The 24,504-nt window shown below is 51.2% G+C and overlaps 9 protein-coding genes across 9 annotated transcripts; 3 read left to right on the top strand and 6 right to left on the bottom strand.

The window, feature by feature from the left end:
* Positions 1-1,495: 1,495 nt before the first annotated feature.
* A1O9_03778 (uncharacterized protein) lies at positions 1,496-2,862 on the bottom strand (the record flags this gene model as incomplete). The annotated part of the gene is made up of 2 exons (XM_013406071.1): positions 1,496-2,026; positions 2,077-2,862. The coding sequence occupies 2 exons, from the start codon at positions 2,860-2,862 to the stop codon at positions 1,496-1,498; spliced, it is 1,317 nt and encodes a 438-aa protein (XP_013261525.1).
* A 1,790-nt stretch (positions 2,863-4,652) lies between these two features.
* On the bottom strand, positions 4,653-5,954 carry A1O9_03777 (uncharacterized protein; the record flags this gene model as incomplete). Its single annotated transcript, XM_013406070.1, has 4 exons — positions 4,653-5,465; positions 5,538-5,558; positions 5,633-5,886; positions 5,918-5,954. 4 exons carry the CDS (start codon positions 5,952-5,954, stop codon positions 4,653-4,655), a joined length of 1,125 nt encoding a protein of 374 aa, XP_013261524.1.
* Positions 5,955-7,110: 1,156 nt separating this feature from the next.
* A1O9_03776 (uncharacterized protein) lies at positions 7,111-8,815 on the bottom strand (the record flags this gene model as incomplete). Its single annotated transcript, XM_013406069.1, has 2 exons — positions 7,111-7,306; positions 7,356-8,815. The coding sequence occupies 2 exons, from the start codon at positions 8,813-8,815 to the stop codon at positions 7,111-7,113; spliced, it is 1,656 nt and encodes a 551-aa protein (XP_013261523.1).
* A 480-nt stretch (positions 8,816-9,295) lies between these two features.
* On the top strand, positions 9,296-12,666 carry A1O9_03775 (lon protease like, mitochondrial; the record flags this gene model as incomplete). The annotated part of the gene is made up of 2 exons (XM_013406068.1): positions 9,296-12,409; positions 12,472-12,666. The coding sequence occupies 2 exons, from the start codon at positions 9,296-9,298 to the stop codon at positions 12,664-12,666; spliced, it is 3,309 nt and encodes a 1,102-aa protein (XP_013261522.1).
* A 1,067-nt stretch (positions 12,667-13,733) lies between these two features.
* On the top strand, positions 13,734-15,278 carry A1O9_03774 (uncharacterized protein; the record flags this gene model as incomplete). The annotated part of the gene is made up of 1 exon (XM_013406067.1): positions 13,734-15,278. The coding sequence occupies one exon, from the start codon at positions 13,734-13,736 to the stop codon at positions 15,276-15,278; it is 1,545 nt and encodes a 514-aa protein (XP_013261521.1).
* A 705-nt stretch (positions 15,279-15,983) lies between these two features.
* On the bottom strand, positions 15,984-17,505 carry A1O9_03773 (uncharacterized protein; the record flags this gene model as incomplete). Its single annotated transcript, XM_013406066.1, has 3 exons — positions 15,984-16,447; positions 16,536-17,073; positions 17,125-17,505. The coding sequence occupies 3 exons, from the start codon at positions 17,503-17,505 to the stop codon at positions 15,984-15,986; spliced, it is 1,383 nt and encodes a 460-aa protein (XP_013261520.1).
* A 1,253-nt stretch (positions 17,506-18,758) lies between these two features.
* Positions 18,759-19,976, bottom strand: A1O9_03772 (18S rRNA biogenesis protein RCL1; the record flags this gene model as incomplete). Its single annotated transcript, XM_013406065.1, has 1 exon — positions 18,759-19,976. One exon carries the CDS (start codon positions 19,974-19,976, stop codon positions 18,759-18,761), a length of 1,218 nt encoding a protein of 405 aa, XP_013261519.1.
* A 579-nt stretch (positions 19,977-20,555) lies between these two features.
* Positions 20,556-21,195, top strand: A1O9_03771 (3-hydroxyanthranilate 3,4-dioxygenase; the record flags this gene model as incomplete). Its single annotated transcript, XM_013406064.1, has 2 exons — positions 20,556-20,584; positions 20,646-21,195. 2 exons carry the CDS (start codon positions 20,556-20,558, stop codon positions 21,193-21,195), a joined length of 579 nt encoding a protein of 192 aa, XP_013261518.1.
* Positions 21,196-21,199: 4 nt separating this feature from the next.
* Positions 21,200-24,232, bottom strand: A1O9_03770 (uncharacterized protein; the record flags this gene model as incomplete). Its single annotated transcript, XM_013406063.1, has 1 exon — positions 21,200-24,232. The coding sequence occupies one exon, from the start codon at positions 24,230-24,232 to the stop codon at positions 21,200-21,202; it is 3,033 nt and encodes a 1,010-aa protein (XP_013261517.1).
* Positions 24,233-24,504: the final 272 nt, after the last annotated feature.

Below are 24,504 nucleotides of genomic sequence, written 5' to 3'. Positions count from 1 at the left end.
ACCGCGACTAGGAATGAGATCAGGCAGTGCAAATCTGGAACGGCAGAGGGCCCTAGAATGTAGCACAAGCAGGCCTTGCTGCCCGGTATACTTGCCAATTAGCGCCGTAGCTCTAGAACAAGGTGATAGTCCTGGTATGAGTGCTGCGGTCACAGAGGAACGGCTGCCAGGGCCCTGGCACCGAAGTCTTGATAGCATGAGTGCTTTGCATATCAAACCAGGCACAGGTCTCCTCAACTGGGCTTCTGCTACCGAGGACACTAGACTACACTGTAGAGACCATTCACTAGCTGACTGATGACGACAGAGCCATAAGCCGCACTAGGGGATTTCCTATTGGAAAAGGTAATCAGACTGACGCGCTGAGATGCAATAGAACCACGAGAATAGGCGATCCTCGACTCGACGTGGGAGGCAAACTGGTCCAACGAACTGCTCATTGAGTTGATAATTGCGCACCACGAGAGACACCTGCATCGAGCTGTGAGTGGAGTGAAAGACGTCGATGTTTGAAGGTCAGGCCTGGTTAGTGGAACGACAGGCTATGGTGTTTGCCAGAAAATGAACAGTTCACCCAGAGTGATGCTTCTGGAAACCTCCATTGTAGGTCGCCTGAGAGATGCGCTTCGGAGAATTGTAAAGCCGAGAAGGCTGTTGCACCCCCTCGGTACTGTATGCCTGCGTCCTCGCCGCCCCCGGTACCCAGCAGACCTGTCGATGGGGTTCTCATCTCATAAAGGGTTGAAGATCCTTTGTACCAAGAATTGGAACGCTTGGACACTGAGAAACTAAAATGAAAAGGCCGGGGAAGGGGCAAGTTCGGTAGTGGCCTGGCTGATACCTGCCCAGGGTATCATCAAGTCCACTCATGTTTCAAGGGTGGTTACCAATTACTTGGCAATTGGCCGGGAGATAACGTCGCTTGGGTCAAATTGAGGCAAGAGAACTCGCTAGAGAGAAAAGGGGACAGTTCAATTCTACCGGGTTTTCAAAAAATTCGTCCTCTTCGTTCGATCTCTTCTAGTTTTTGTTATTTGGCTGTCTGCCTCCCAGCCCCGAACACCTAATACGTGGTGTTTATGGGAACATGAGGGGGGATGGCCTATCTCATATTGTAGACATAGATGATCCCGCAAATCCGTCTCCAAGCGACGGTTAAACGGCCTTGGTTGGCAATAATCCTGTCCCCAACTCCGCCCTTCCCCAGGGTGGGTATGCCCCGTTGGCTTCCCTCCACTCCCGTCTTTTTCTCCTTGGGAGGCCGCTGGGGATTTTGGTTGATGTCGAGCAATTCCGCACAAAAATGAAAAAAACTATGTCTGGTTTTACATCTCTATAGATAAAGTCGGGGTCATTTGAAAAAAGTGTTGTTGGAAACGATGCTGAGCGTGATTTTCGGAGGCTTTTGTCTTTGGTGTTTTTTCCTCAGGTCGTGGCGCCCCAACTCAGAGTGGCAAAATACACTCGGGGTCGTCGATTTTTAAGTCCCAATTGATCATGCAATCATGTCTCGAGCAACGAATCGCCCTTTTCCACGGCCGAAGCGACCCCGACCGAATCTGTTTCCTCCTCGTCCTCCAAAGCCACCACCGGCGGCGGCGCTAGTAGTGGCAGCGGCGGCCGAAGTAGCGGCAGTGGTTGAAGCGGCAGCATCGCCGTTGCCACCAGCGTTTCCTCCGGCGTTGTCATCGGCGTTGTCGCCGTTGTTTCCACCAGCATTGCCACCAGCGTTCCCTCCGGCGTTGCCATCAGCGTTACCGCCGTTATTTCCACCAGCGTTGCCGCCAGCGTTGTCATCAGCGTTGCCGCCGTTATTTCCACCAGCATTGCCGCCAGCGTTCCCTCCGGCGTTATCATCAGCGTTGCCGCCGTTGCCGCCAGCATTGCCACCGGCGTTTCCTCCGGCGTTGCCGCCAGCATTACCGCCGTTGTTACCTCCAGCGTTACCACCAGCGTTACCGCCGTTGCCACCACCTTGGCCGACGGTGAACTTGGTGCAATCATCTTGAGCACCGCGTTGGGCAACCTGGGGAATGGTTAACTTCAATCAAAGTGTTAGGGTTCTCCAGTACTTACGGGCATGAGGACAGGTTGGTGGTTGGAAGCGGAGTTCATGGTGCAGATACGATAAGTTCCAGCAGGTAGACCATCAGTGACAGTGGCTTGGAGGAGACCGGCTCCGTTACCGTCGTCGTTGATGCCCTTGAAGAAGGCAAAATTCTTTGGGTCGGGAGGCTGTTGAGGAGCAATCTGGTTGTTCAAGTCTTGAACGGTAACGTGACAATGACCAACAACGTTTCCGCCCTGTAATTCTTGAGGTGCAGAGTAGTAAGTGTTGATGGGGTCAGTGAAAGAACCAGCCACCAGGTTGGTGAGTTGGACCTGGATGTTGAATTGGGTGTCGGGCTCGAGGTCCTGGTTGGGTGCAGGGAAAATCACGATAGCAGAAATCATGTTGTTGTTGGACGGAATATCTCCCATAACGACACCGTTGCACGAACCTTGGGTAACCTGCTTGCCGTTCGTGAGGGTCTTGCCAGTACAGAAATTGACAAAATTGGCTGGGTCTGTGTTCGAGTTCGATTGGCCAGCAGCAACGTCAGGTGTGCCCTGGGAGTTCGAGGCTTCTTGAACATTGGCCTGAAGCAGTAAGAGCTCGTTGCCGCCATTGCCTGCGTTATTTCCGTTGTTGTTATTGTTGTTGTTGGCTCCGTTGTTGTTGTTGTTGTTGTTTCCACCCTGGGCGTTGACGTTGTTTCCGTTGTTTCCGTTGTTGTTGTTGTTGTTGTTATTTTGTGCTAAGCTCTGGGAAACCAGGCCAAGTGCAGCAACAGCGGCAGTCACAAATTGAGTCGACTTCATCTTGTTCGAGTCAATTCGAATGGCTTTGAGTCAATTGTTTCAATGAGTTTGGGAGTGCAGGATCAAAAAATAGATCAAAGTCAGAACGAAAGACTTCGCGGTCAACGCGGTCGAGAATTGAATAAGGAATGTGAGAAAGAAACAGTGAGCAATGGACACACACAATGGAAAGGAATGTTAGAGGCACTGCCACGATGAAGAATGGAAAGGTAAAACAAGCCCATCGTGGACAGATGGGAGCTCTTATGTGAGTGACTTGGCAGGGTATCGAGTTCGCGTTAGGCACAGAGGTTGTGGTCCATGGTGATTTCCTTGAGGCTGGAAACGTTTCCAAGTCCACAGGATGACACAAGATGGCCTCCTAGTGCATCAGATTTTGGATGAGCTGGAACCAGGTTGGATGGTTACAGGTTGGTCGCAGTATGCAAGTAAATGTCAAAAGAAGCATTGCCAATGTTTTGGAGGGAGAGTTAGTACACCTGAAATCAAGACAATCATGGGTTGCGAGAGACGAAGATGAAGCTGGGATGGTTTCGAATCGTGTCGGAGGCACACGGGAAGCTGGGCTTCTGAAACGGGCGGTTGGAGGATGAGATGCGCGAAGTCTTGGTAAGGTTCTCCATTCTAGCCAGATCTTGCCTAGCCCCCGTGCTAAGTCTCTGTTTATTGCGCCTAGACGCTTTTAGTGCGACACTCCTGTCTTGCCCCTAACGACGTCATATCCCTTTCGGGCTGCTCTTGGGTGGCTCTCCTTTCAGGCCCATCAAACACGGTGAGGTTCGCTTCCCATCTACCAGTTCCCCTTGGCTCCATCGTGACCTGCCTCCTGCAATTCCTCGCTCCATCTGTCATCAACATCCCTATGCAAGATTTCAACGTCCGGGCCACCACACCATTGCATACGCGAGCCTCTCAAAATAAACCCTCGTCCACCCCTCCACGTGTTATAGGCTGATTCCCGCCCCTGTCCCCTTCCAAACCACGATTTCCCCATGCCTTGTCCCTGCACAATCCGACTTGGCTTCACCAAGCTTTTCACCAAGCTTTGAGTCTGCCGATTACCGATTGATCTCTTCCTGGACTCAATGTGAAGCACATCGCAAACCAGGAGGCCTTCTCCCTTTTCCATCGGTTACCTGGGCAGCCCCATCTTGGTGCGCTCGGATTACTCTCTCTCTCTTTTTGACCGATCTTGCGAGCGCAAAATGCTAGCCTTGTTGCGCTACGCGTAAATCCTACGTGCCCTTCTTCTCCCTATGGTCAGTTTCGGATTTCTTGCGCTTGCCGTCGATAATGACGATCTTAGACTCAACTTTATGCAATGATTGTTTGAGTACAGCCTTGGTCGTACAGAAACGGCATAACCCTAGATGCCTACTTCTCACTGTGGGATTTATTTCCACTCTTTGATTGATGAAATTCCAATTCCCCACAGCCCACAACCTGGCGAGGAGAAAGGACAGGGTCTAGAAATCCTTTAAGTTTCTCAGTGCCCCGTGCAATGCTTGATTACACCTCCTGGGTAAGGCGCACTGTCGCAAGGACACGATCGGCAGACGCATGACCTTCAACGCCGGGTGCCGCTGATCCGAGTGAACGGGAGGAGTGTACGAGGAAGAGTTCTAGTTCGAAGCGATCGGACGCAGAGCCATCCGAAATCAAGCTTTGATTTGACCAGTGCGTTACTCCGTACTTCTCAAGGGGATCGCTGCTCACGAACTAAGCGCCCGGCGCGAGTTCTTTGACTTACTTTCCCCAAGCGGCAATTGGCCTTCCAATGCCTGAATCAATCATCCTCCCAACAATTGACCACTAGAGAATACCGTTCCCCTTCCCGACAGAATGATGTTAGCAATGCTTGTCTTGTTCTCGGCATCCGTTTTCACGTCAACCTCAACAGCGATGGTGCACGCGCGGCCCATTTCGATACCCTGCTGAATTCCAAACACCATTCTCTCCGTCTTCTCCTCAATTTTCAGATCCTTTGTTTTCGCCTCGACCCTTTCCACCGAATTTGCAGAGGGCTCGCTGGCCTCCTCCTTGTTCGATCCTTGGGACGAGCGGGAAGTCAACGACAGGTAACACGCCAACGCAGAACATGCACTTCCGGTGCCTGGATCTTCAATACCGTGCGATATCATGCGAGCCTGGATGTTGTGAATTGTAGGCTCTCCTTCTTGATCGGCCAGTCCCACGATTTTATAGTACAGGCAACCTACAAAACTCGGGGACCAATCTTTATCAAGTTCGACCTCAGGCGCTTGACCTGGTCGCAACGCTGCCAGGACTTCAGGCGCATCGGTCAAATCCACCAGCGCAAAGGTCATCCCTTTCAAGATCGAGACGACTGGGTAGGATTTCTCTTTCACGTTTTCTATGGTGGGCACGATCTGAACGTGCGGTTGTGTGCTGATGACCTTCTCAATGGTGACCCGATCTGTGTGGACATGGAATCGGAACGGGACGGCGCAAGCCGCGACTTGCCTGTAGATGTTGTAGAAGATGGGGATTCTCCCGGCTTTTGTTTGGAGGACAGCTGTCTGTTGTCCTGTATCTCGATCTTGGGGTCCTCGATACGGCAATTTGTCGATATAGGTGAATATCTAGTTAGGCTCACGTTAAGATGATGTTTCTCTGTGCAACGTTCAAGTGCTACAATTTCAGGGTCGTCTTACATAATGTGCAGCTCCAATAACCTAGTGTGCGCTCGCTATCAGCAACAAAGCCCGAAAGGCATCAAACTTGACGGCGGCACCGATGTCATACTCACCGGATGTCCTGCAAAGGGCACCTCCTCGCCCGTCTCAGTGAAGATCTCACAAAGCCGTGGACGACCCGGTCCAGGTGCATCATGCAAAAACACGGTCTCCGAGTACCCGAATTCCTTTGCAATAAGGGACTTGCGCTGCTGTGTGAGCGCATTGCCCCTCACCGAGACGATAGCCAGTCGATTGCCTTGAAACTTCTCTGGCGAAAAGACCTGGTAGAGATGCTCTATATCAGTGTCTCGGTCAAATCTTTGGTCTGTGGAATGAAATCAAGCAAAGCATCGCACGTTGTTGGCGATGTGATATCTTGGCTTCCTCGCTCATCGGCGGCGAAGCGCAAGAACAACGAGGGGTTCACAGCCTAACGTAGATGGCTTTGTCACAACCTCAGAGATCTTTTCTTGTCTCAGTCTTCGTAACAAGTAGCCGAGGCGTGCCTTAAGTTCCGTTCTCGCTACCTAGGCATGTAGCATACAAGAAACAGGTACATACCGACATGGTGACGAAAGTATGGGGTCCGCTTGCCATCTTGTCAGTGTTATGCAGAGGTCTGCGCTATTCCGGTGAAGAGGGAGTTTTCAACAGCCGGCGAAGGCTTTTTCTTCTGTTGTAACCTCCTATTACAATATCCCGTTGAGTAGTGGAACTGTTCTTTGACTTGGGAGAGAAGGGGTCACGTCGATGGATCGCATTATTCATTTCGGCGACTATTTTAATTGCCCCGCCAAGCCGTCCCACCAATGTTCCCATCTCCAGATATCTATGCAAACAGTAACATAGTTCGATTGTACTGGGCTGGCCGGGCCCCGGCCACGATGATGTTCGAGCAGATCAAAGGATTCTATTGTCTCATGAGATTACTTCTTGTGATTCGTAAAGATTAGGGTAGTTATTTGAATTTCAACACTAAGCTTCCAACGCCCTCGAGCGAATATTTATTCGAAAATAATATCTCACCATACGCGGAAATAGAACCAGTCGTGGAGGAACCCCGTGATCCACGTTGGTACAGCACTCGCCAACCTCATGTCCGCGAGAGGAGCGAAGTACGATGGCACTGAAATTGGCAGATATATCTGTGTCAAATATACAACCTGGAATGGAGTCAAAGGCACCCTACCATTTTGCATCTAGGATTTATATGACACTCCGAAGAACCACTCCTAAAAGGCATCTCTTTACTCACTGGGTTTTATGGCACGCCATTCAGTAAACGACACACGGGGGTGTACCAATATAGTATTGCTCTCACTTATCCTCAACTTTTCCTGGCACTAATATCATACATTGAGCTGGAGGGTATTGCTGCAAGGATAAACAACCATCCTAAAGGCATGTAATATACACACTCTCTCCAAGAAACAGATATAGAACCGTCTCGGAATTGATCTCTGAACCATCTTATCTTTGAACCAAATCTGTGGCCATTTTTGACCCCCGTCGCTATGAAGTAACGTCAACAGAATTATAAGCACTGAGGTTATCCTGATCCAGAGGCTTTCTTCGGCTCCTCGTCATCTTTCGATTGAGGTTTATGTTCCTTATTCTTGTCGCTGGTTTCGGACTCAAGGCTATCATGCTGATGGGTGAGCTTATGCCACGCGGATTTGAGGAATCCTTCATTCTTGTGGTCTTCTGCCTTGTTGGATGGTTTTGATGGCTTGTCCTTCGCTTCCCTGCAAGGTGCGTTAGCCTGTTTAGCCCTGTGATGTGAACCTGACTTACTGCTTGTATTGAGTTATATTCATGATTCTCTTGGCGGTTTTGTCATCCATTTCATCGGCCAGCAATTCAATGATGGTGCGTTGATTGGCGCTCCAATACTTCGGCATGTTGACTTTGAACTCTACCCGGAGATCCCCCGAAGAGTTGCGACCACCTCCACTGAGTCGCTTCATACCCATTCCAGGAAGAGTAATCTTGTCGCCTGTTCCGGTACCGGTAGCAACCTTGACCTTGACCTCTCCATCAAGTGTAGGTATTTGGACTTCACCACCTAGAAGGGCGGTCGTCAACGGCAACGTGGCCGTGTAGAGCACATCGGCGCCGTTGCGACGGAATCGAGCATCCGGAGCGACTCTGATGAAGACAAATAGGTCGCCGGTTTGTGAACGAGCATTTGGATTTGGCGACAGCCCGGTAGGTGCAGCGTCACCCTCACCCACGACCCTCATCCTCATGGCATCTTCAACTCCAGGGGGTATTTCGATAGGTATCGTCTTACGCTGTCGCACGACACCATTTCCAGAGCATGTGTTGCATTCGGATCCTCTCGGGACTGTCTGGCCGCTTCCTGAGCAGGCAGAGCAAGTGCTCTGCATCTGGAATCCTTGCTGCATGACATGGACACGAGTCCCGGTGCCCCCACAGCTCTTGCATGTCTGCCTTGAAGCTCCCTGCTTAAGACCATTGCCGTGGCAGGTTCCGCACTGTACCAGTGGAGTAATGGTGATGTTCTTGGTCACACCTTTCGCGGCATCCATAAACGAAATATTCGTCTGCACCTCTATATTCTCGCCCAGCAGAACCTCTTCCTGCTGAAACCCTCCTCTTCTGCCGCGGGCACGACCTCCCGTGAAGGCTCCAAAAAGATCCTCGAAATTGAACTCTGCGCCAAAACCTCCACCAAACCCGGAAAACGGTCCACCAGCACCACTAAAGGGGTTTCCCCCCGCGGCATTGGGGTCGAAGCCTGCTCCTTGATCAAAGGCAGCGGAGCCATACTGATCATATGTGGCCTTCTTTTGAGGGTCGTTCAACAATTCATAGGCGGATTGAGCGTCGGTGAACTTTTCCTTTGCAGAGGGGTCTTTGTTCGTATCAGGATGATATTTTTTGGCCAGCGCATAGTAAGCCTTTTTTATTTCGGAAGACGATGCGTTCTTTCCCACTCCGAGGGTAGCATAAGGGTCTTTCGTGGCTTGTTGAGATGATGTCGCTGAAAACGGTCGACTTTGGGACTGCGTGCGGAAGAATGTGGAAGATATAGTAGGTTTTCGGGAGATAGGCTTCGTTGTGGACCCGCAGCTAGTAAGGCGTCGCTTGACAACCGAAGAATGTGAGAAGGGCCTCGTCTGAGCCTTGCGCGTGAAAGTATTTGAATGCTGTGGGCAATGAAAGGCGGATCTTATCAAGCGGCGAGGAACGGGAGCCGTCCCAGCCCAGGCAGCGCCTGCCACGCTCATTGAAGATAAGATACCAGGTCACCACGCTTATAGCATTAGATGCACATTGAAGATAAAAGTAAAAGGCCAACAACAAAGGGACTGAACAGATGGGGAAGTTGTTGCTGGAGAAAGAGGCCGTTGACTTTTCGAAAGAGAAAGCCGAGAAAGTTCTGGAGTTCCGGATAATCTATTCCACCGCGACCGGGGGGGCGACGGCGCACCTGCCACCTCAACTCAACTCGCCGTACCTGCCCCTTTCGGACCGTGCCTTCGATGATCTCAATCATTTTGTCCGGCCGGGAAATCGGTGATGCTCCATCCACTGACGCCACGAAATACTGCCTGCTTCCTCAGCCTTCTTCATCGTCCTTTCTTTCACTTCTCGCTGGATACCTTGACCTCAAACGAAGATACCGTAGCCTCATTACCCTATACTAAGCTTGTCCGAGTCTTGCCAGGCCACCCCTCCGGCGCCTCATTCCTCCGCCTGGCTTGAATATGCTTCGAGGCCAACTTTCGCCATGGAGAACCGCCCTCCAAAACGGTCAGCGCACCATCTGTAGAGACTGCAGACGACAGATCTTACTGCGGCATGCCTTGTTCAACTCCGCGCCTCCTCGACAGCCTCCCGCTTACCTATCCACGACCTCCGAATTGAGTGGATTACAAATGCGACAGTTCTCTTCCCACCCTGTCCGCCGGAAAGATAAGCCTTCTGAAGATGATCCGTCGAATAGAACCGGAGAACCAGATGCAAAGACTAAGAAGGTGGAGAACGAGTTAGAGGAAGCCCCTCGGACTGAAGACAGTGCCGAGTCCAAGAAATCCCCTTCAGAGCCACAGCCTATAGCTCAACCCTCCAGCGATGGAAAACCGGCCGCCGCAGGCAGTGATGGTTCGTCAGGATCAGGACAGAGTTCAGGGAGCAGCGAAGGAACGAAGCGTGGACGTCGTACCACGCAAATCTCGAAGCCAACGGTTCCGGAAACCTACCCTCAGGTCATGGCCATTCCTATCGCGAAACGCCCTTTATTCCCTGGCTTCTACAAGGCCATCACCATTCGAGATTCTAATGTGGTTGCAGCGATCCAGGAAATGATGAAAAGAGGTCAACCCTACGTCGGAGCTTTTCTCTTCAAGGACGAGGCCGCAGACAAGGATGTGATTGATAAACCGGATGATGTCCATGACGTGGGAGTTTTCGCCCAAATAACCAGTGCTTTTCCTGTCCATGGGGATGAGCATAGTCTGACCGCCGTGCTGTATCCCCACCGACGAATAAAGATGTCAAGCCTGCTCCCTCCGTCGACCCCAGGCGAACAGCGGAAAGTGGCAGTAGCTGAGATTCTACCTGCAGATGAGCCAAAACCCAAACCTGATGGCACCGAGGGTAAGGGCGATGTCGTTGCAAGTTTCGAGGAATCTGCAAAGGAACAGACCGCCCCTCAAGCCACCGTCTACGAGCCAACAGCATTCTTACGCAAATATCCCGTCTCGCTGGTCAATGTTGAGAACCTGACTGAGGTCGCCCATGACAGGAAAAGTGATGTGATTCGTGCCCTAACTTCCGAGATTGTCAATGTTTTCAAGGAGGTTGCCACTATTAACACAATATTTCGTGACCAGATCTCGGACTTCAGTGTCTCGCAATCAGCCGGCAATGTCATTGAAGAACCTGCAAAGCTCGCAGACTTTGCTGCAGCTGTGTCAGTTGGAGAAATAGATGAACTGCAGGATATTCTGCAGACCATGAATGTGGAGGAGCGCCTTCACAAGGCCCTGGTGGTTCTTAAGAAGGAGTTGATGAATGCCAAGCTTCAGACCAAGATCTCCAAAGATGTCGAAAGCAAGATACAAAAGCGCCAACGTGAATACTGGCTCATGGAACAAATGAAGGGTATCCGTCGAGAGCTGGGTATTGAAGTTGATGGAAAGGACAAACTGGTTGAGAAATTCAGGGAACGAGGCCAGAAGTTGGCCATGCCAGAAGCAGTCAAGAAAGTCTTCGACGAGGAGCTCAATAAACTGGCACACCTGGAGCCAGCTGCATCAGAATTTAATGTTACTAGGAACTACCTGGATTGGATCACCCAGATTCCGTGGGGCCAAAGAAGTGCCGAGAACTTTGGCATCAAGAATGCCATGACTGTTTTGGATGAGGATCACTATGGGTTGAAAGACGTCAAAGACAGGATCCTCGAGTTTATCGCCGTCGGCAAACTCCGCGGCACAGTTGAAGGCAAGATTCTATGTTTTGTTGGCCCGCCTGGCGTGGGTAAGACCTCGATCGGCAAGTCGATCGCTCGCGCTCTCAACAGACAGTACTACCGCTTCAGTGTGGGTGGGCTCACAGATGTGGCTGAAATCAAAGGACATCGTCGAACTTACGTGGGAGCCCTACCTGGTCGCATCATTCAAGCATTAAAGAAATGCCAAACCGAGAACCCCCTCATTTTGATTGATGAGGTCGATAAAATTGGCCGCGGTCACCAGGGTGACCCGTCATCTGCACTCCTGGAATTGCTCGACCCAGAACAGAACTCCAGCTTCTTAGACCACTACATGGATGTGCCTGTTGATTTGTCCAAGGTCCTTTTCGTCTGCACAGCCAATCTCACTGATACTATTCCTCGGCCTCTACTCGATCGTATGGAGTTGATCGAACTCAGTGGCTATGTCGCCAACGAGAAGAAAGCCATTGCTGATCGATACCTTGCCCCTCAAGCAAAGGAACTATCTGGTCTTAAAGATGTCGACGTCACGCTTGACGAGTCTGCCATTGACGAACTTATCAATAAGTATTGCCGGGAGTCTGGGGTTCGCAATCTTAAGAAACAGATAGAGAAGGTTTACCGCAAGTCGGCACTAAAGATCATTCAGGACCTTGGCGAGGACGCACTTCCAGAGTCAGAAGCGCTGACTGATGAAGGCAAAGCCGCGTTGGAGGAGAGTAAGAAAGATGAAACCGACGTCAAAGACACGCCAGAGAACATCGAGAATGAAACCACCGAAGAGCCTCGTGTTGCCCTCAAGGTTCCAGACTCTGTCCATGTCAACATTACCAAAGACAACCTCAAAGATTATGTCGGGCCCCCCATCTTCACTGCTGATCGTCTCTATGAGACCACGCCTCCAGGTGTTGCTATGGGTCTTGCATGGACGAGCATGGGAGGCGCTGCGCTCTATATCGAATCTATTCTTGAATCCGCCATTTCAGCCCAGAGCCGACCTGGTTTCCAGCAAACGGGAAATCTAAAGAACGTTATGAAGGAATCAACAGCAATTGCCTACTCTTTTGCAAAATCGATCATTGCCACTCGTTTCCCGAAGAACAGGTTTTTCGATCATGCCAAGATCCATCTCCATTGTCCTGAGGGCGCTGTCCAAAAGGATGGGCCTTCGGCGGGCATTACCATGGCAACTTCGTTATTGAGTTTGGCAATGGATAAGAAAGTTGATCCTGCTTTGGCCATGACAGGCGAACTGACAGTGACTGGCAAAGTTCTTAGGATAGGTGGGTTGAGAGAAAAGACTGTCGCAGCACGACGGGCTGGATGTTCTAAGATCATATTCCCCAAGGACAACTGGGGAGACTGGTGCGAATTGCCAGAGGTGAGATCACCCTCTTGACTCCAAGTAACATTGATTGGACCACTACTGACACTGTTGATTAGAACATTAAAGAAGGTATTCAGGGCCACGCTGTTGACTGGTATAATGATGTCTTCGATCTTGTCTTCCCAGATGTAAAGAAAGACGAAGTCAATAACCGTTGGAGGGCGGCGTTGAAGGAAAAGGATTCGGATAAGAAATCGAGGAAAAATAAGGAGAAAGATGAGGAGAACGACTCAGATTCGGATGACGACTGAGCGTCATTGACTTGGCAGCAGACACTTTGTTCACATCAAAAATTTCCCATCGAGCGGATCGTGCTGCTGCCACAGGCTGATGTTCTCAAGCTGCCGTTCTGCGCCTGAAAATGTGCTCTCCGGCCTCAACCTGTTCGGGACTTGGACACATCATCCTAAACTCTGGGCAGGCAAAACTTTCGATTTTGACGACACATCTGGACCAACAGATCCACATCTCTGATCTGAGATCCGGGTTCATTGTATATAACGCCCGATATTGCGCTGCATGGAAATGGTCAGCATTTGAAGTGGATGCAAGGACAAAAGAAATAGATCGGGATTCCATTAAGCAGTCCGCTCCACGATTGTTTGCTTTAGAACATCGTCTAGTTTGATGCGCTTGGCGTTGACGAACTCTCTGCTCCGTCCACTCGAGACTGTAGGATAGATAGGACTTATAGTGTCGATGTACATCAGACGGCTACTTGGTGATTACAGTCTTTCCACGCTTATTCTTATTGGTCTGGTTCAAAGTTTTGCAAGCTGCTAGTAAGTCCCTGGAGCTGTTCAAAAATGCACGGATATACGCCAGTGCCAATCAGAAGCTGGCACCACAGTCGCATTGGGAGATCACCAGTCTCTTCACTAGGTCGGTCATGCATGAAGGTCAACGGACCCAGCTTCAGACTTTTCAGCCAGGAGCCCGGTAGTGGAACATGTAAATTGGGATGCGCGGCCAGAGAGGTTTTGACTGATACGAAGTCTTCTGTTATTGAAGGGTGCGTATGGTTCTCTCGAGCGAGCTGCTACTAGTCCTGCGCTTGAGAACGGGATCCGACACCAGTGTGATCTGCGTCTATGCACACTGGTCTGCGGAAGTTTTGAGACATAAAATGAAAACTCTCCCTGAGCGCCTCGAGGGAAACTTCGTGAATCTCTCTACTACTTGACGTACAGTATTAATGTGCTGCCCACATATATACATGTCTATATTTACGAACTGCTGAATCATATACACCGGACGGTAGAGGGCAAAATCATTCCTCTATTCTCGCCGCCAGCTTCCCATACCGTATCAACCACCGATGGTCCACAAGGAGGAGGACATGTGGAGAGCGCAGCCCGAGGAGAGAGTTAGAAACAGGAACGTCGACCTCGGCCTGTCTGAAAAAGATATAGGACCTTCACAAGGCGATCCCTCACCCGGAGCAGAATCAGATGACCCAGCCCCATTCCTCGTCGCCTTCGACGAGCCTCACGATCACCTCAACCCTAAAGACTGGCCGACGATCCGAAAATGGGTGGCAACCGGCGTTTTGTCGGTGACAGGCTTCAATCGCATCATGGTTTCGACCATCATGGCTCCCGCACTGTCTACAATCGCAGTCGAGCTCGACATGAATGCAACCACGTCCGTCATGTCCTTGTCCGTCTATCTCCTTGCCACCGCCTTCGGACCGCTGCTCATCGGCCCACTGTCAGAGATATACGGCCGCAAACCCGTGCTTCACGCGACCAACACCTGGTTCCTGGTCTGGAACCTCGTCTGTGGATTCGCAACCAGCAAATCCGTCCTGATCGCTGCCCGCCTGCTTGCAGGGCTGGGCGCGAGTGCGATATACACTCTCGGAGGGGGTGTCCTTGGCGATGTGTGGAGACCCGAAGAGAGAGGTCGCTCTCTGGGTCTGTATCAGCTCATACCGCTGCTCGGTGCCGCCGTGGGTCCCATCCTGGGAGGCTTTATCGCCTCGTCGACGACCTGGCGCTGGATGTTCTGGTCGACGTCGATATTCCAGTTGGTCGCCACGGTGCTGTCCTTCTTCATCTTCCACGAGACGTACGCCCATGCCATCCTCAAGCAGAAAGCGAGTCGTCTGCGCCGCAGCACGGGGGACGCGCGCTACCACGCGGCGGTCGAGAAGCTGCTGGAGAACCGGCCGCTCAGCTGGATGTGGCGAAAAAGTCTCTCCCGGCCGCTCCGCCTATTAATGTTTCACTCGATCGTGCAGATCCAAGCCGTCGTGTGTGGTTTCGCGTATGGGATTACATACCTGGTGATATCGAGCTATGCGGACATGTGGACTGCGAGGTACGCAGAGTCGACTTCAAGGGCCGGGCTTCACTACCTCGCCATGTGCCTCGGTGAGATCCTCGGGTCGCAGCTCGGCGGCCCGGCGATGGACTTGGTCTTCCACAAGCTGAAGATGCGGCATCGAGGGTCTGGCGCCCCAGAGCTTCATCTCCCTCTGATGGTACCCGGGTCTCTCATCACAGTCACAGGGTTCCTGCTGTACGGATGGACCGCACAAACGCGTTCTTTCTGGGTCGTCGTCGATCTCGGCGCCTTGCTGCTATCCCTCGGCAACAGCATGACGGGACAGGTCATGCAGGCTTATGTCATTGACTCATACCCGGACCATACGAGCTCTGCGTTGGCGGCATCTCAATTGGTGCGCAGTCTGACCGCATTTGGATTCCCGCTGTTTGCTCCTCATCTGTACGCAGCGCTGGGTTATGGTTGGGGAAATAGCTTGTTGGCTCTGATCTCGGCCGTCATTGGGTTTCCTGCACCCTTGGTTCTGTGGGTGTTCGGCGCGAGGCTGCGTGAAGAGGCCCAATTTACGTTCTGAGAGTACGGGGCGGCAGAAACACCGGGGAGGGGCTAATCAATTTTTCTGCGCTTTCTCGTTCGCAGAGTGGCATGGCTAAGTCTCTAGACATTGCCTGGCCCACTTATTGATTAATTCCTTGCTGCACTCAACCAATGTGAGATTAGATACATGGGAATCAGAGAAGACTGGAAGGACCAAAGAAGTATCACGTTACTCATTCCATGTTATTATTATCATTTACATATTCGTTCTCAAAGACAAGGACTAATTAACTCACCACTCTCTTTATCGGTCGCTTGGGCCACTGAATTGGTACTCCCGAGCACCTCCGTGAATACTGGAATGCCCAAGTCCAAATAAGGGTCAGCAGTCTGCCGAAACCAAATTCCAGACCAGACTCGACGACCGCCTCCCTTCCATAAGTGGGCGAAGAGACAGATGCTAGATATCGCGATCACCACAGTTGATTGTACATTATTCGGTCGTAGAGGCGTAGACGCAGCTGGTATTGTCCTTTGTTCTCCCTAGACCGCGTGCAAGCGTTTTCGCCATCTTCAAAAATGCCGCTGCAGAATGCTCGTGACGACAATTCTGTATAGGTATTGCAGCTAGTCACAAGTGCATATCCCTGCAAGAACAATGCTGTGCTCATCACGCGGGATCAACAGAAACATCAAGCCAGCACATGCGCCGAACCTCGGTGCTTGGATCGCCGTGCCGTGCTCATTTGTTGTTACCAACGGGGTATTGCGGGTTCCAGCCCTTCTTGACACCTGGGCCGGCAGTGCCTTTCGAGAACCCCCTTTCCTCCAATGATGTCTGCACGGGTTTGTGGATTCGGACCATCCAGAGGAACCAGTCTTCTAGGACTAGCAAGTTGAGCAGGATAGCATTACTCTTCCACCCAAGGGCGCAGACCAAAGCACCCGCCACTGCATCCAGAATAAAGTGATTGGCCGTACTTACGATCGCAACGAGGATTGCAAATGGGTAAGCAAAGCCGAGTGCGAGGCAGAGCAGTCTTCTCGAGCTGGGGAGCCGGATCTGTGGTGCGAGATCGGGGTGTGAATTGTTGAAGATGGGTAGATGGACAGATCTGCTGCGACGGTGTTCGGGCGCAAGCGGGATGCTCATTATGGTCAGGCCGACTAGCAAGGAGTAGCCGAAATGGAGCGATGGCATTGCAGCTGATGGATGGTTGGTCAGTCTGGTTTGAATTCACTCGCACACTTTATGATTTTGATCAGGTCGAGGTTTGCCCACGTGAAGACTCACCATATTGATTGCAGAACCGATTCTGGGTCCAGACGCTGCTTGCCCCTTCTTTGCTATGCACAGTGTCCACGAAACCATAGCTCTTGGCCTGTTCGGCGTCTGCACCGTTATAATCAGGATCACTGAGGAGCCTTGGTGGCATGCACGGCCAAAGCGTAAAGACCACGAATGCAAGTAGATTGCACACGGCCATGGTCCGTCTCCGCGCTTCATATAATGCAGGCCCAGCTTGGAAATTTGGGTGATTATTCTCTTGCAGTCTGTCTGGGCGTCTCTGAAGGGGGCGATTGCTCGTGATAGTGTAGTAATATAGCCAGACGAGAAACGCGATGGTGCCGGGAATATGAATGAAGGAGTATAGCCAATTGATGTAGGTCATCAGGCGGGGATAGCCCATGAAGAACTCCTGGATAGGAATTTCCCAAAATATGTGCAAACTCTTCTCGATCTCTACAACTTGGAGGGCGTGGCGGCGGGCTACGTGGATGGTGCCCTCAACGATAGTCACGGCAGTAAATGCCCGACCAAGTTGATAGACCTGGATTCGTTAGACGGTGATACACGGTTTCGCCCTTGTGCAAGCTCTTACCCAGTATATCAATGCCCAATACCAAGCTTCAACGAGGAATGGAAACTTGTGAAGGAGTCGACTAAGAGCACGATTCCGAAAGACTGCGGTGTTCGGTGTCTCAACCAATTTCCTGTAGCCCATAATCCGGAGCTCTCGTTCGTGCCATCTCGTTTCCTGCGAGGGAAGCAGTGAAGGAGATAAAGATCGTTTGGACTTGTTGAGTTGAGCCTCGGCGAGGTTTAAGTCTTCTTCAGTGTGTACGGCATGAGCGGCAAGGAGAGGCTCATCGTCTTCCGGTTTAGTCGAAGAAACAGGGAAGTCGGTGGCACGATTGATCCATGCTCCGCCGAAGAGTAGGACGACCACGGCTAGTGGTTCGAGATATGCGCCTGCGCCCATGAGAAGTTGCCCAGCCTTGTGCTCCTCGCCTAGCGATCCGTCAAAATTCAGAGCCTCCCAATCTAGGTAGTCGTGCTATCGTTTCACTATCAGTATTCTAACAGATACGAAAGTGCAAAGAAGAGCGGTGCTTTGGTAAGGGAGACAGAAGCGAAGCAGTCCCCAAGCGAGGGATTAACGTCAAAGTTGAAGGAAGAAGCCTCCCCGCCAGCCATCCAGCCATTTCTCCCACTTTGTGTCCGCAGTCCAGGATGAGTAATGCACAACAAGATCATGGCAGTCCCGGAGCCAATGAGCCACTTAATTGCCTGATTAGCAGCGTTATGCAGGACCTCACGAACGAATGGCGCAGAGTAAGCCAGCGGGAGGGCGCACATCACCGGGAAGTCTAGAAGAAACAACGCAATTTGTCATTCAAGTTCCGGGTAAGCGATGAGAGCTTAGTCGCACCGCATATTTAGAGAGAAAAGCTAAGGGATACCACAAGGATACGATTGAGTCATTCTGAATCGCCCTGGACGTCATAAGTTGCACCTGGGCGTTGTCCGGATATGCAGTAGCTCAGAATCCATTCGCGTGCTAGGCCAAACTTGGATATAGACGTGGGGCAAGGCTTCAGCCGCTGCCCGCACGATTCTTCCGACACTTCCGCACAGGTATTTGCCCACAAGTCTTGACTGATATATGAATGATAGTCTCCTCGAGATATTCTGTAGTGTTTAAGGCATGGCATGAGCAACTCTTTGGCGTGGAGGCTTCATAAAACAGCTTGTGGTCACAGCTTGTGGTCACATCTGGGGCTGGTCGCGTGGGCTGGTCGTGTGCTCATCGCGCATTTGGCGAGTCAATGGGTGGGGTGACTGTGCACCGGGGCTTGGATGCCTTCCGTGGGCATCCGGCTTCAACCACAGCTTGCAGCCTCGTCACATACTCATTGGCCATTTCCCTTTCCTCCTCCACACATGAGGTTGTCGTGATGGCCAGTCATTGGACACTTATCCTTGCATCTTCGGCTCTCGACTTGCCGGCCGGCCGATGCTGGAAGAGCATAAGTGGCGACCAACGGCCGAGATTTCACTCGGTGTCTCGCTTCGATGCGCTGTGCGAGCCTCATCTCTGTTGAAGGCATCCCAGCAGGGCAACGGTTCAGAGCCTCAAACCACTGGCTTGGTGAAAGCCATGCGCGGCTTTCGACCTAATCGAATGTCCACTTTTGTCGCCGTAGTGATGTTGACCTGAGTTCCATGATTTGTTCAGCCAACTTTACGACCAACGTTACCGACACCTCTTCCAACGACACTGACAGTCAACTGCCCTTGAGCCTTCTCACCATCAGAATCTCTGATTCCCCATCCCGCCGTCCCAAATGCATTTAGATCCCTGGCGAGCTGGACGGTAGACGCGTTCGCCAGAACATCTCGACCAAGTTGCACTCTGCCCACATCTTCGGAGCCCATGGCCATGAGGGTAATTACCGTGGAAACTGCCTCAAGGCTGACACAACCTCCTCTTTCCACACTTTCCAACAATTCTAGTGCACATGCTTTCCCGATTTCTTCTGGCGCCTGGCCGCCTTCGGGAGGACTCGATGAGTCAGCTGAATACAAGCTTCCGCTGGAGCTTTCAGCAACCAAGGACAAGCCGAACCCAAGGCCGACTTTTTTCTTCGCACTGGGGTTATTCTTCTCGGGAGCAGGAACCAAGCTGGCACTGCTTACGTCGGAAAAGATGTAGATATCGCTGGCAAATCGGTTCAGAACGCCACGAGCAGCCTCGATCATTCTTGCATTATTGCTGCCCGAGACGCCCGTAGAGTATGCAACGCCCCGAATACTCTTGACTCGCCCTGCGTTCAATTGATGTAGCGTCTTCGGAAGTCGCACTTGATGCCCAAAAGTAAGCTGGACCTCACCAGCGCCGCCAACACCCCATTGGCCTGGATTTGATCGTTTGAGTATTCTTAGTTCGATATCCCTCTCGATTCCAAACCTGGCGTAGAGGGGGAGGATGGCGGTGCGCACGCTGTCCACGCTCATGTCTCCCCATCTTTCTGTGGAACTGGTGATTACACCGGGTCCTGTAAATAGAACATTGAACTTGGATTTGCTGAATGGAGCCAATAAACAGATAGGCAGCAGAAAGTAGCTCAGCCCCCTGGTATTATTTGCCGGTATCTCGTGGCGCAACACGCCAGCTGATGTTGCTCCGCTGCCACTCGCGGAGCCAGTGACTAGACCCGGCCTGTACAGTAATACGGTACCGGTATATGATATTTCGATATGAGAACCATTGGTTACAGTCTCGAGCAAGCGAAGAAAGGATATCTCATGGGGAGCAAGCCCAGGATTGATAGGAGAATCAGGACGGATTTGGTCAATTCGAATGGCACGACCCAACAGTGTGGAGAGAACCAGGCGGGAGGTGAGGGATTTGTGGGAGTGGAAGCGAAGGGGAGTCTGTGATGTCGACATCTTTGAGATCAATTTTACTAGGTGCTCATTGTTGTGAATAGTCAAGATCAAGAAGGGCTATGACTTTCGCGCCGAAGTGGTGCCCATCTTCATGCTTTTTGTTGGAGAAGAAATCTTTTTTACTTTTCTACAGTGCACTTCCCCGCAGGTAATTTTCTACGGCGAACTGGTCCATGCTAAAGCGCATCCATCACGTGTTAGCGCCGACACGGTAGAGTACAATGCATTGAAACGCATCATCGGATATCGGAGGTCGGATATCGCCTCAAGAGCCCCTCCTTCAGTTGAGTGAGGATTGAACATCCTTGACGTCGGCGGTCCGATCACTATACAGTAATACATTACCTGATCTGCGAAATCGGTCCAGGACAACTGGTCATTGTTCTTATTGTCCCAAACTCCTTCGGTCCGCACCAGAGTCAAAAACTGTACATATCTGGACGATTTGTCAGTCAGTTGCGAACACAGCCGCCAATAAAGTGGTGCTGACCATTGCCTCGGACTGGCTTTGTAGTTCATCACACGGAACTTCGATCTGCCCTGCTCGAAAAGAATCCAAGTTATAATTTCATTACAAGCATGGCAGGTGCTCTAAACTTGCCGAAATGGTACGTACTCCTTATCCTTGTTTTGCAACCATGGCAGAGTGGTATCTCTAACTTTACACAGGCTTGAGGACAACTCTCACCTCTTACAGCCGCCCGTCAACAATTATTGCGTTTATCACCCATCGTCTCCCTCCACAAGTGGGTTGACTGTTATGGTCGTTGGTGGGCCTAATGCGAGGACTGATTACCACATCAATACCACTCCAGAGTTCTTCTATCAGCACAAAGGCTCCATGCTGCTCAAGACCATGGACACATCAACAGAGCCTCATACCCCGGTAGATATTCCCATTCATGAGAACTCGCTTTTCTTGCTCCCTGCAAATACTCCGCACAATCCAGTACGCTTCGCAAATACCGTTGGTATTGTTCTGGAACAACCAAGACCCGAGGAATCTGTTGATACCCTGAGGTGGTACTGCAAGAAATGCAAGCATATTGTCCACGAGGCTAGTTTCCACCTGACCGATCTGGGAACGCAGATCAAAGAAGGCGTGCTGGCTTTCGAGAATGACATCGAGGCCAGAACGTGTAAAATTTGCGGGACAGTCGCCACTTCTAAGCCAGCCGAGGGCGAGATCCAGCAACCTCCGAGATTTCCGGAAGAGTGATCGACTACTCTGGATCACTTCTTCGTCCTGCCGCTGCAATTGACGGGACATTAACCGAATCCCGGCCCTGGGACTCTTGTATCTGTACACCATTCTTCTCTTCCAGAAGGTTATATAGAACGCTTTCAGCAACTTTCAATGCTGCTGGAGGCAATCCAGCGAGTTTGGCCACTTTCAATGCATGAGAATGTCTGTTTGTTCCTTTCTTCAATCGATGGACGAAAGTAAAGGCTCCATTTGCATCCTCAAGCACATCTGTGCAGTAGCATCCTAACTTGGTCCATTCTTGGGTCATGTCAGCTAGGGCGTGGAAGTGGGTCGCAAACAGCGTTCGGCACTTGTTGATATGGTAAAGATGGTGAAGACTTGCATAGCCCACAGCGGTCCCATCTTCAGGTGTCGTTCCGCGTCCCACCTCGTCCATGATCACAAACGATCTAGGTGTTGCATGTTTCAGAATGGCGGCCGTCTCTAACATTTCAACCATAAACGTAGATTGATCACGAAACAAGTCATCTGCGGCTCCAATTCGGCTGAAGACTTGATCCACAATACCGATTTCAGCATGGGTAGCAGGGACGTATGATCCTGATTGAGCGAGAATGGTGAGGAGAGCATTCTGACGCAGGAAAGTGCTCTTGCCACCCATGTTAGGCCCCGTCACAAGCCAGATTCGTTCATTTTGATTTAGCATAAGATTGTTGCTCACAAAAGATCGGCCTTGCTCTTCCAAGCCCAGCTTGACTGTAGGATGCCGACCTCCCAAAATCTTGTGCTCTGTTCCCAAATTCAGAATTGGTCTTGTCCAAGATTGCTCCTTCGCCAACGTAGCAAATGCTGTCGACACGTCAAGCTCGTCCATTACTGCAGCGTTTCGCCGAAGGGTAATTAGGTTCTTGATCACGAGTTCCCGAAGTTCTGCAAATATCCTCTTCTCTTCGCCTCGTATATGTAGTACGGTCTGATCAATGGAGCGACCCAACCTTGTCCAATCTGTCAGATAAAAAGAACGTGTGCTTTTTGTAGAAGAAACCATCTTCGCATGCAACGACTCAAACTTAGACTGATCGAAGCCTGCTGCATTCCGAACATGGCATATATGACCCAGGCCCGGCGTAGTCTTGAGCTGCAAGCTCGGCGCACCTAGTTCCTCTCTCAGTCTCCGAGTAAGCTCCACCTTTTCCACCTCGAGATCTTTCAAGGTTTCATGTAGATGGAAGAGGGTTTGGGTGGCATTTCGACGCATTACCCATGGTTCTTCTAACTTCGTTTCGCCATCTATGTCCTCGGTGGACCTGGTTCGTGATCGCACCGCCTTGGGTAAGGACGGGAGCTCTTCTGGAGCACTTTGCAATACAACCTCCTGGGCGAGAGCCGCCACACTCGCTGCCTCATCCTCCTCAAGTCGATGTTGTCGAAGCAGCCCCTCTTCATCTATCGAGTGGGAGATGCGATCCTCAAGCGCTGCCGGCCCTTCAAGAGTAAACCGCCTCAGGAGTATCTTGAGTGGGTGTGATTCCTCCACGCTTGGGGCTGGGTCACTAAGGCTTGTATTATCGGATGCTACAGCGGATTGCAGTACACCATACGCGGCCGCGGTTTCGGCGATGGCCCTGCCCAGGGACACCATGTCATCCGCGTCGCCTTTGTTTAACGCAAACTTTTGGACCAATCGCTGCACATCGTATGTCCGCCCCAGACGGAAGACCAGAGCCTCGTTCAATTCTTGGGATTGTATGAATACTGACACCAGATCAAGTCGGCCATTGATTTCGACCAGAGAAGCAGATGGGGATGTTAGTCGATCACGAAGGAGACGGGCACCACTTTTAGTCACAGTCCTCCTGACTGCGTGGAACAAGCTGCCTTTCCCAAGTCCATCCCGCGCAGTCTCCAAAAGCTCAAGGCCTCTCAGACTATTGCGATCGATGACAAGAGTTTCGCGTATTTCTCTCTGACGGGGTGGCTGCAGTCGTAATTGCAAGCCTTGAAGCCGAAGTTTTACATAATCAAGCAGGCGATGTCCAGCAAGTTTTTCGCCGAGACTGAAAATCTCGTCAGCGCCCTCAGGCACCGGAGTTTCTAGCATGCAGGCCCAGTCTGACATGGATGAAAATTCAGTATTTAAGTCATGAAAAGTAAGTAGTCGATGGTCGTGTCCCACTACCTGTTTAATTTCCGATTCAATGTCTTCTGCAACCTTGGAGGGAAGCACGATTTCTCGCGGGGAGATTCGAGTGATCGAGGACGACAGGGAGCTGCGATCTGTTGATTGAGTGAAGAAGTCGCCAGTAGATAGATCCAACCATGCAAGACCAAGTTTCTGCTCAGTTAGAACCGGAGTCTCAATCATTGCAGACCCATGTTGTGGCGTCTGAGGTTCAGGATAAATAGAGAGCAGGAAGTTATACTCGTATGGGTCAAGGAACTTTTCATCAATCAATGTCCCAGGGGTAACAACTCGGGTGACGTGTCGGTCATATAACAACCCACCAGACTTCACCTTGCTAGAGACGGGGATAAGGAATTCTTCGCAAATTGCAACGTATTTATTGAGATCTTGCACCAATATCTTGAGAAAGCGATCCAACTGGAAAATTGGGAACCCGGCCATAGAAACTGGACCAAGCTTGGTCTTTCTCGAAGAGACCTTCAGGTTCAGCTGTGGGCCATACTGCTCAGCCTGGTCAAAGTACAGCTCATAGAAATTTCCGACTTTTGTGAGCAAGACGCAGTTCTCAAATTTTAACATGTTATTCTTCACCTCCTGCAGGAGGGTGGGATATTGAGGCTCATCGTCAGTTGGTAGATCAAGCAGAGAATCGGCGACGATTGCACCCTGCTGCAGCTCTTTCACCTTTCTCCTTGAAATGGTTTTCGCACCCCTCCGTTGGGAATGAGAGGGAAGGCAGAGTGGGAATCTTGATCCCAAGGTTTGACGTGGGATGCAGGGTGGGAGACGGTATTGAATCAGAGCAGGACTTCTTTCAATGACCCAGAAATTCCTTTTGCGCAGAAGGCTGGCGCTGCAACGCATGGAGAGGGAATCAACATGCTCCAGGGAACCTCAGACGATGCGGCAACACGAATAGCACGCGTTAAGTCCAAAGTACGCGGGACTAGATTGAAGGTGCGGAGAAGTTTGTTCAAGAAAGGCATATCTGGCTGCTTTAACAAGAAGGGGACCTTGAGATGGTAAAGCGGCGTGTCTGGGAGGGGAGCGCCAAGCAATTGGAGTATCTTCAATTTTTGGACTGCGGCGTTGACCAGGCACGAGCTCGCTAATATAACCATATATCGCCGCCAGGC

The sequence above is a fragment of the Exophiala aquamarina genome, assembly GCF_000709125.1.
Source record: "Exophiala aquamarina CBS 119918 chromosome Unknown aczIA-supercont1.3, whole genome shotgun sequence".
Classification (NCBI taxonomy): Eukaryota; Fungi; Ascomycota; class Eurotiomycetes; order Chaetothyriales; family Herpotrichiellaceae; genus Exophiala; species Exophiala aquamarina.
The sequence above is the reverse complement of the archived record's forward strand: the minus strand, read 5'-3'. Positions and strand labels throughout refer to the sequence as shown.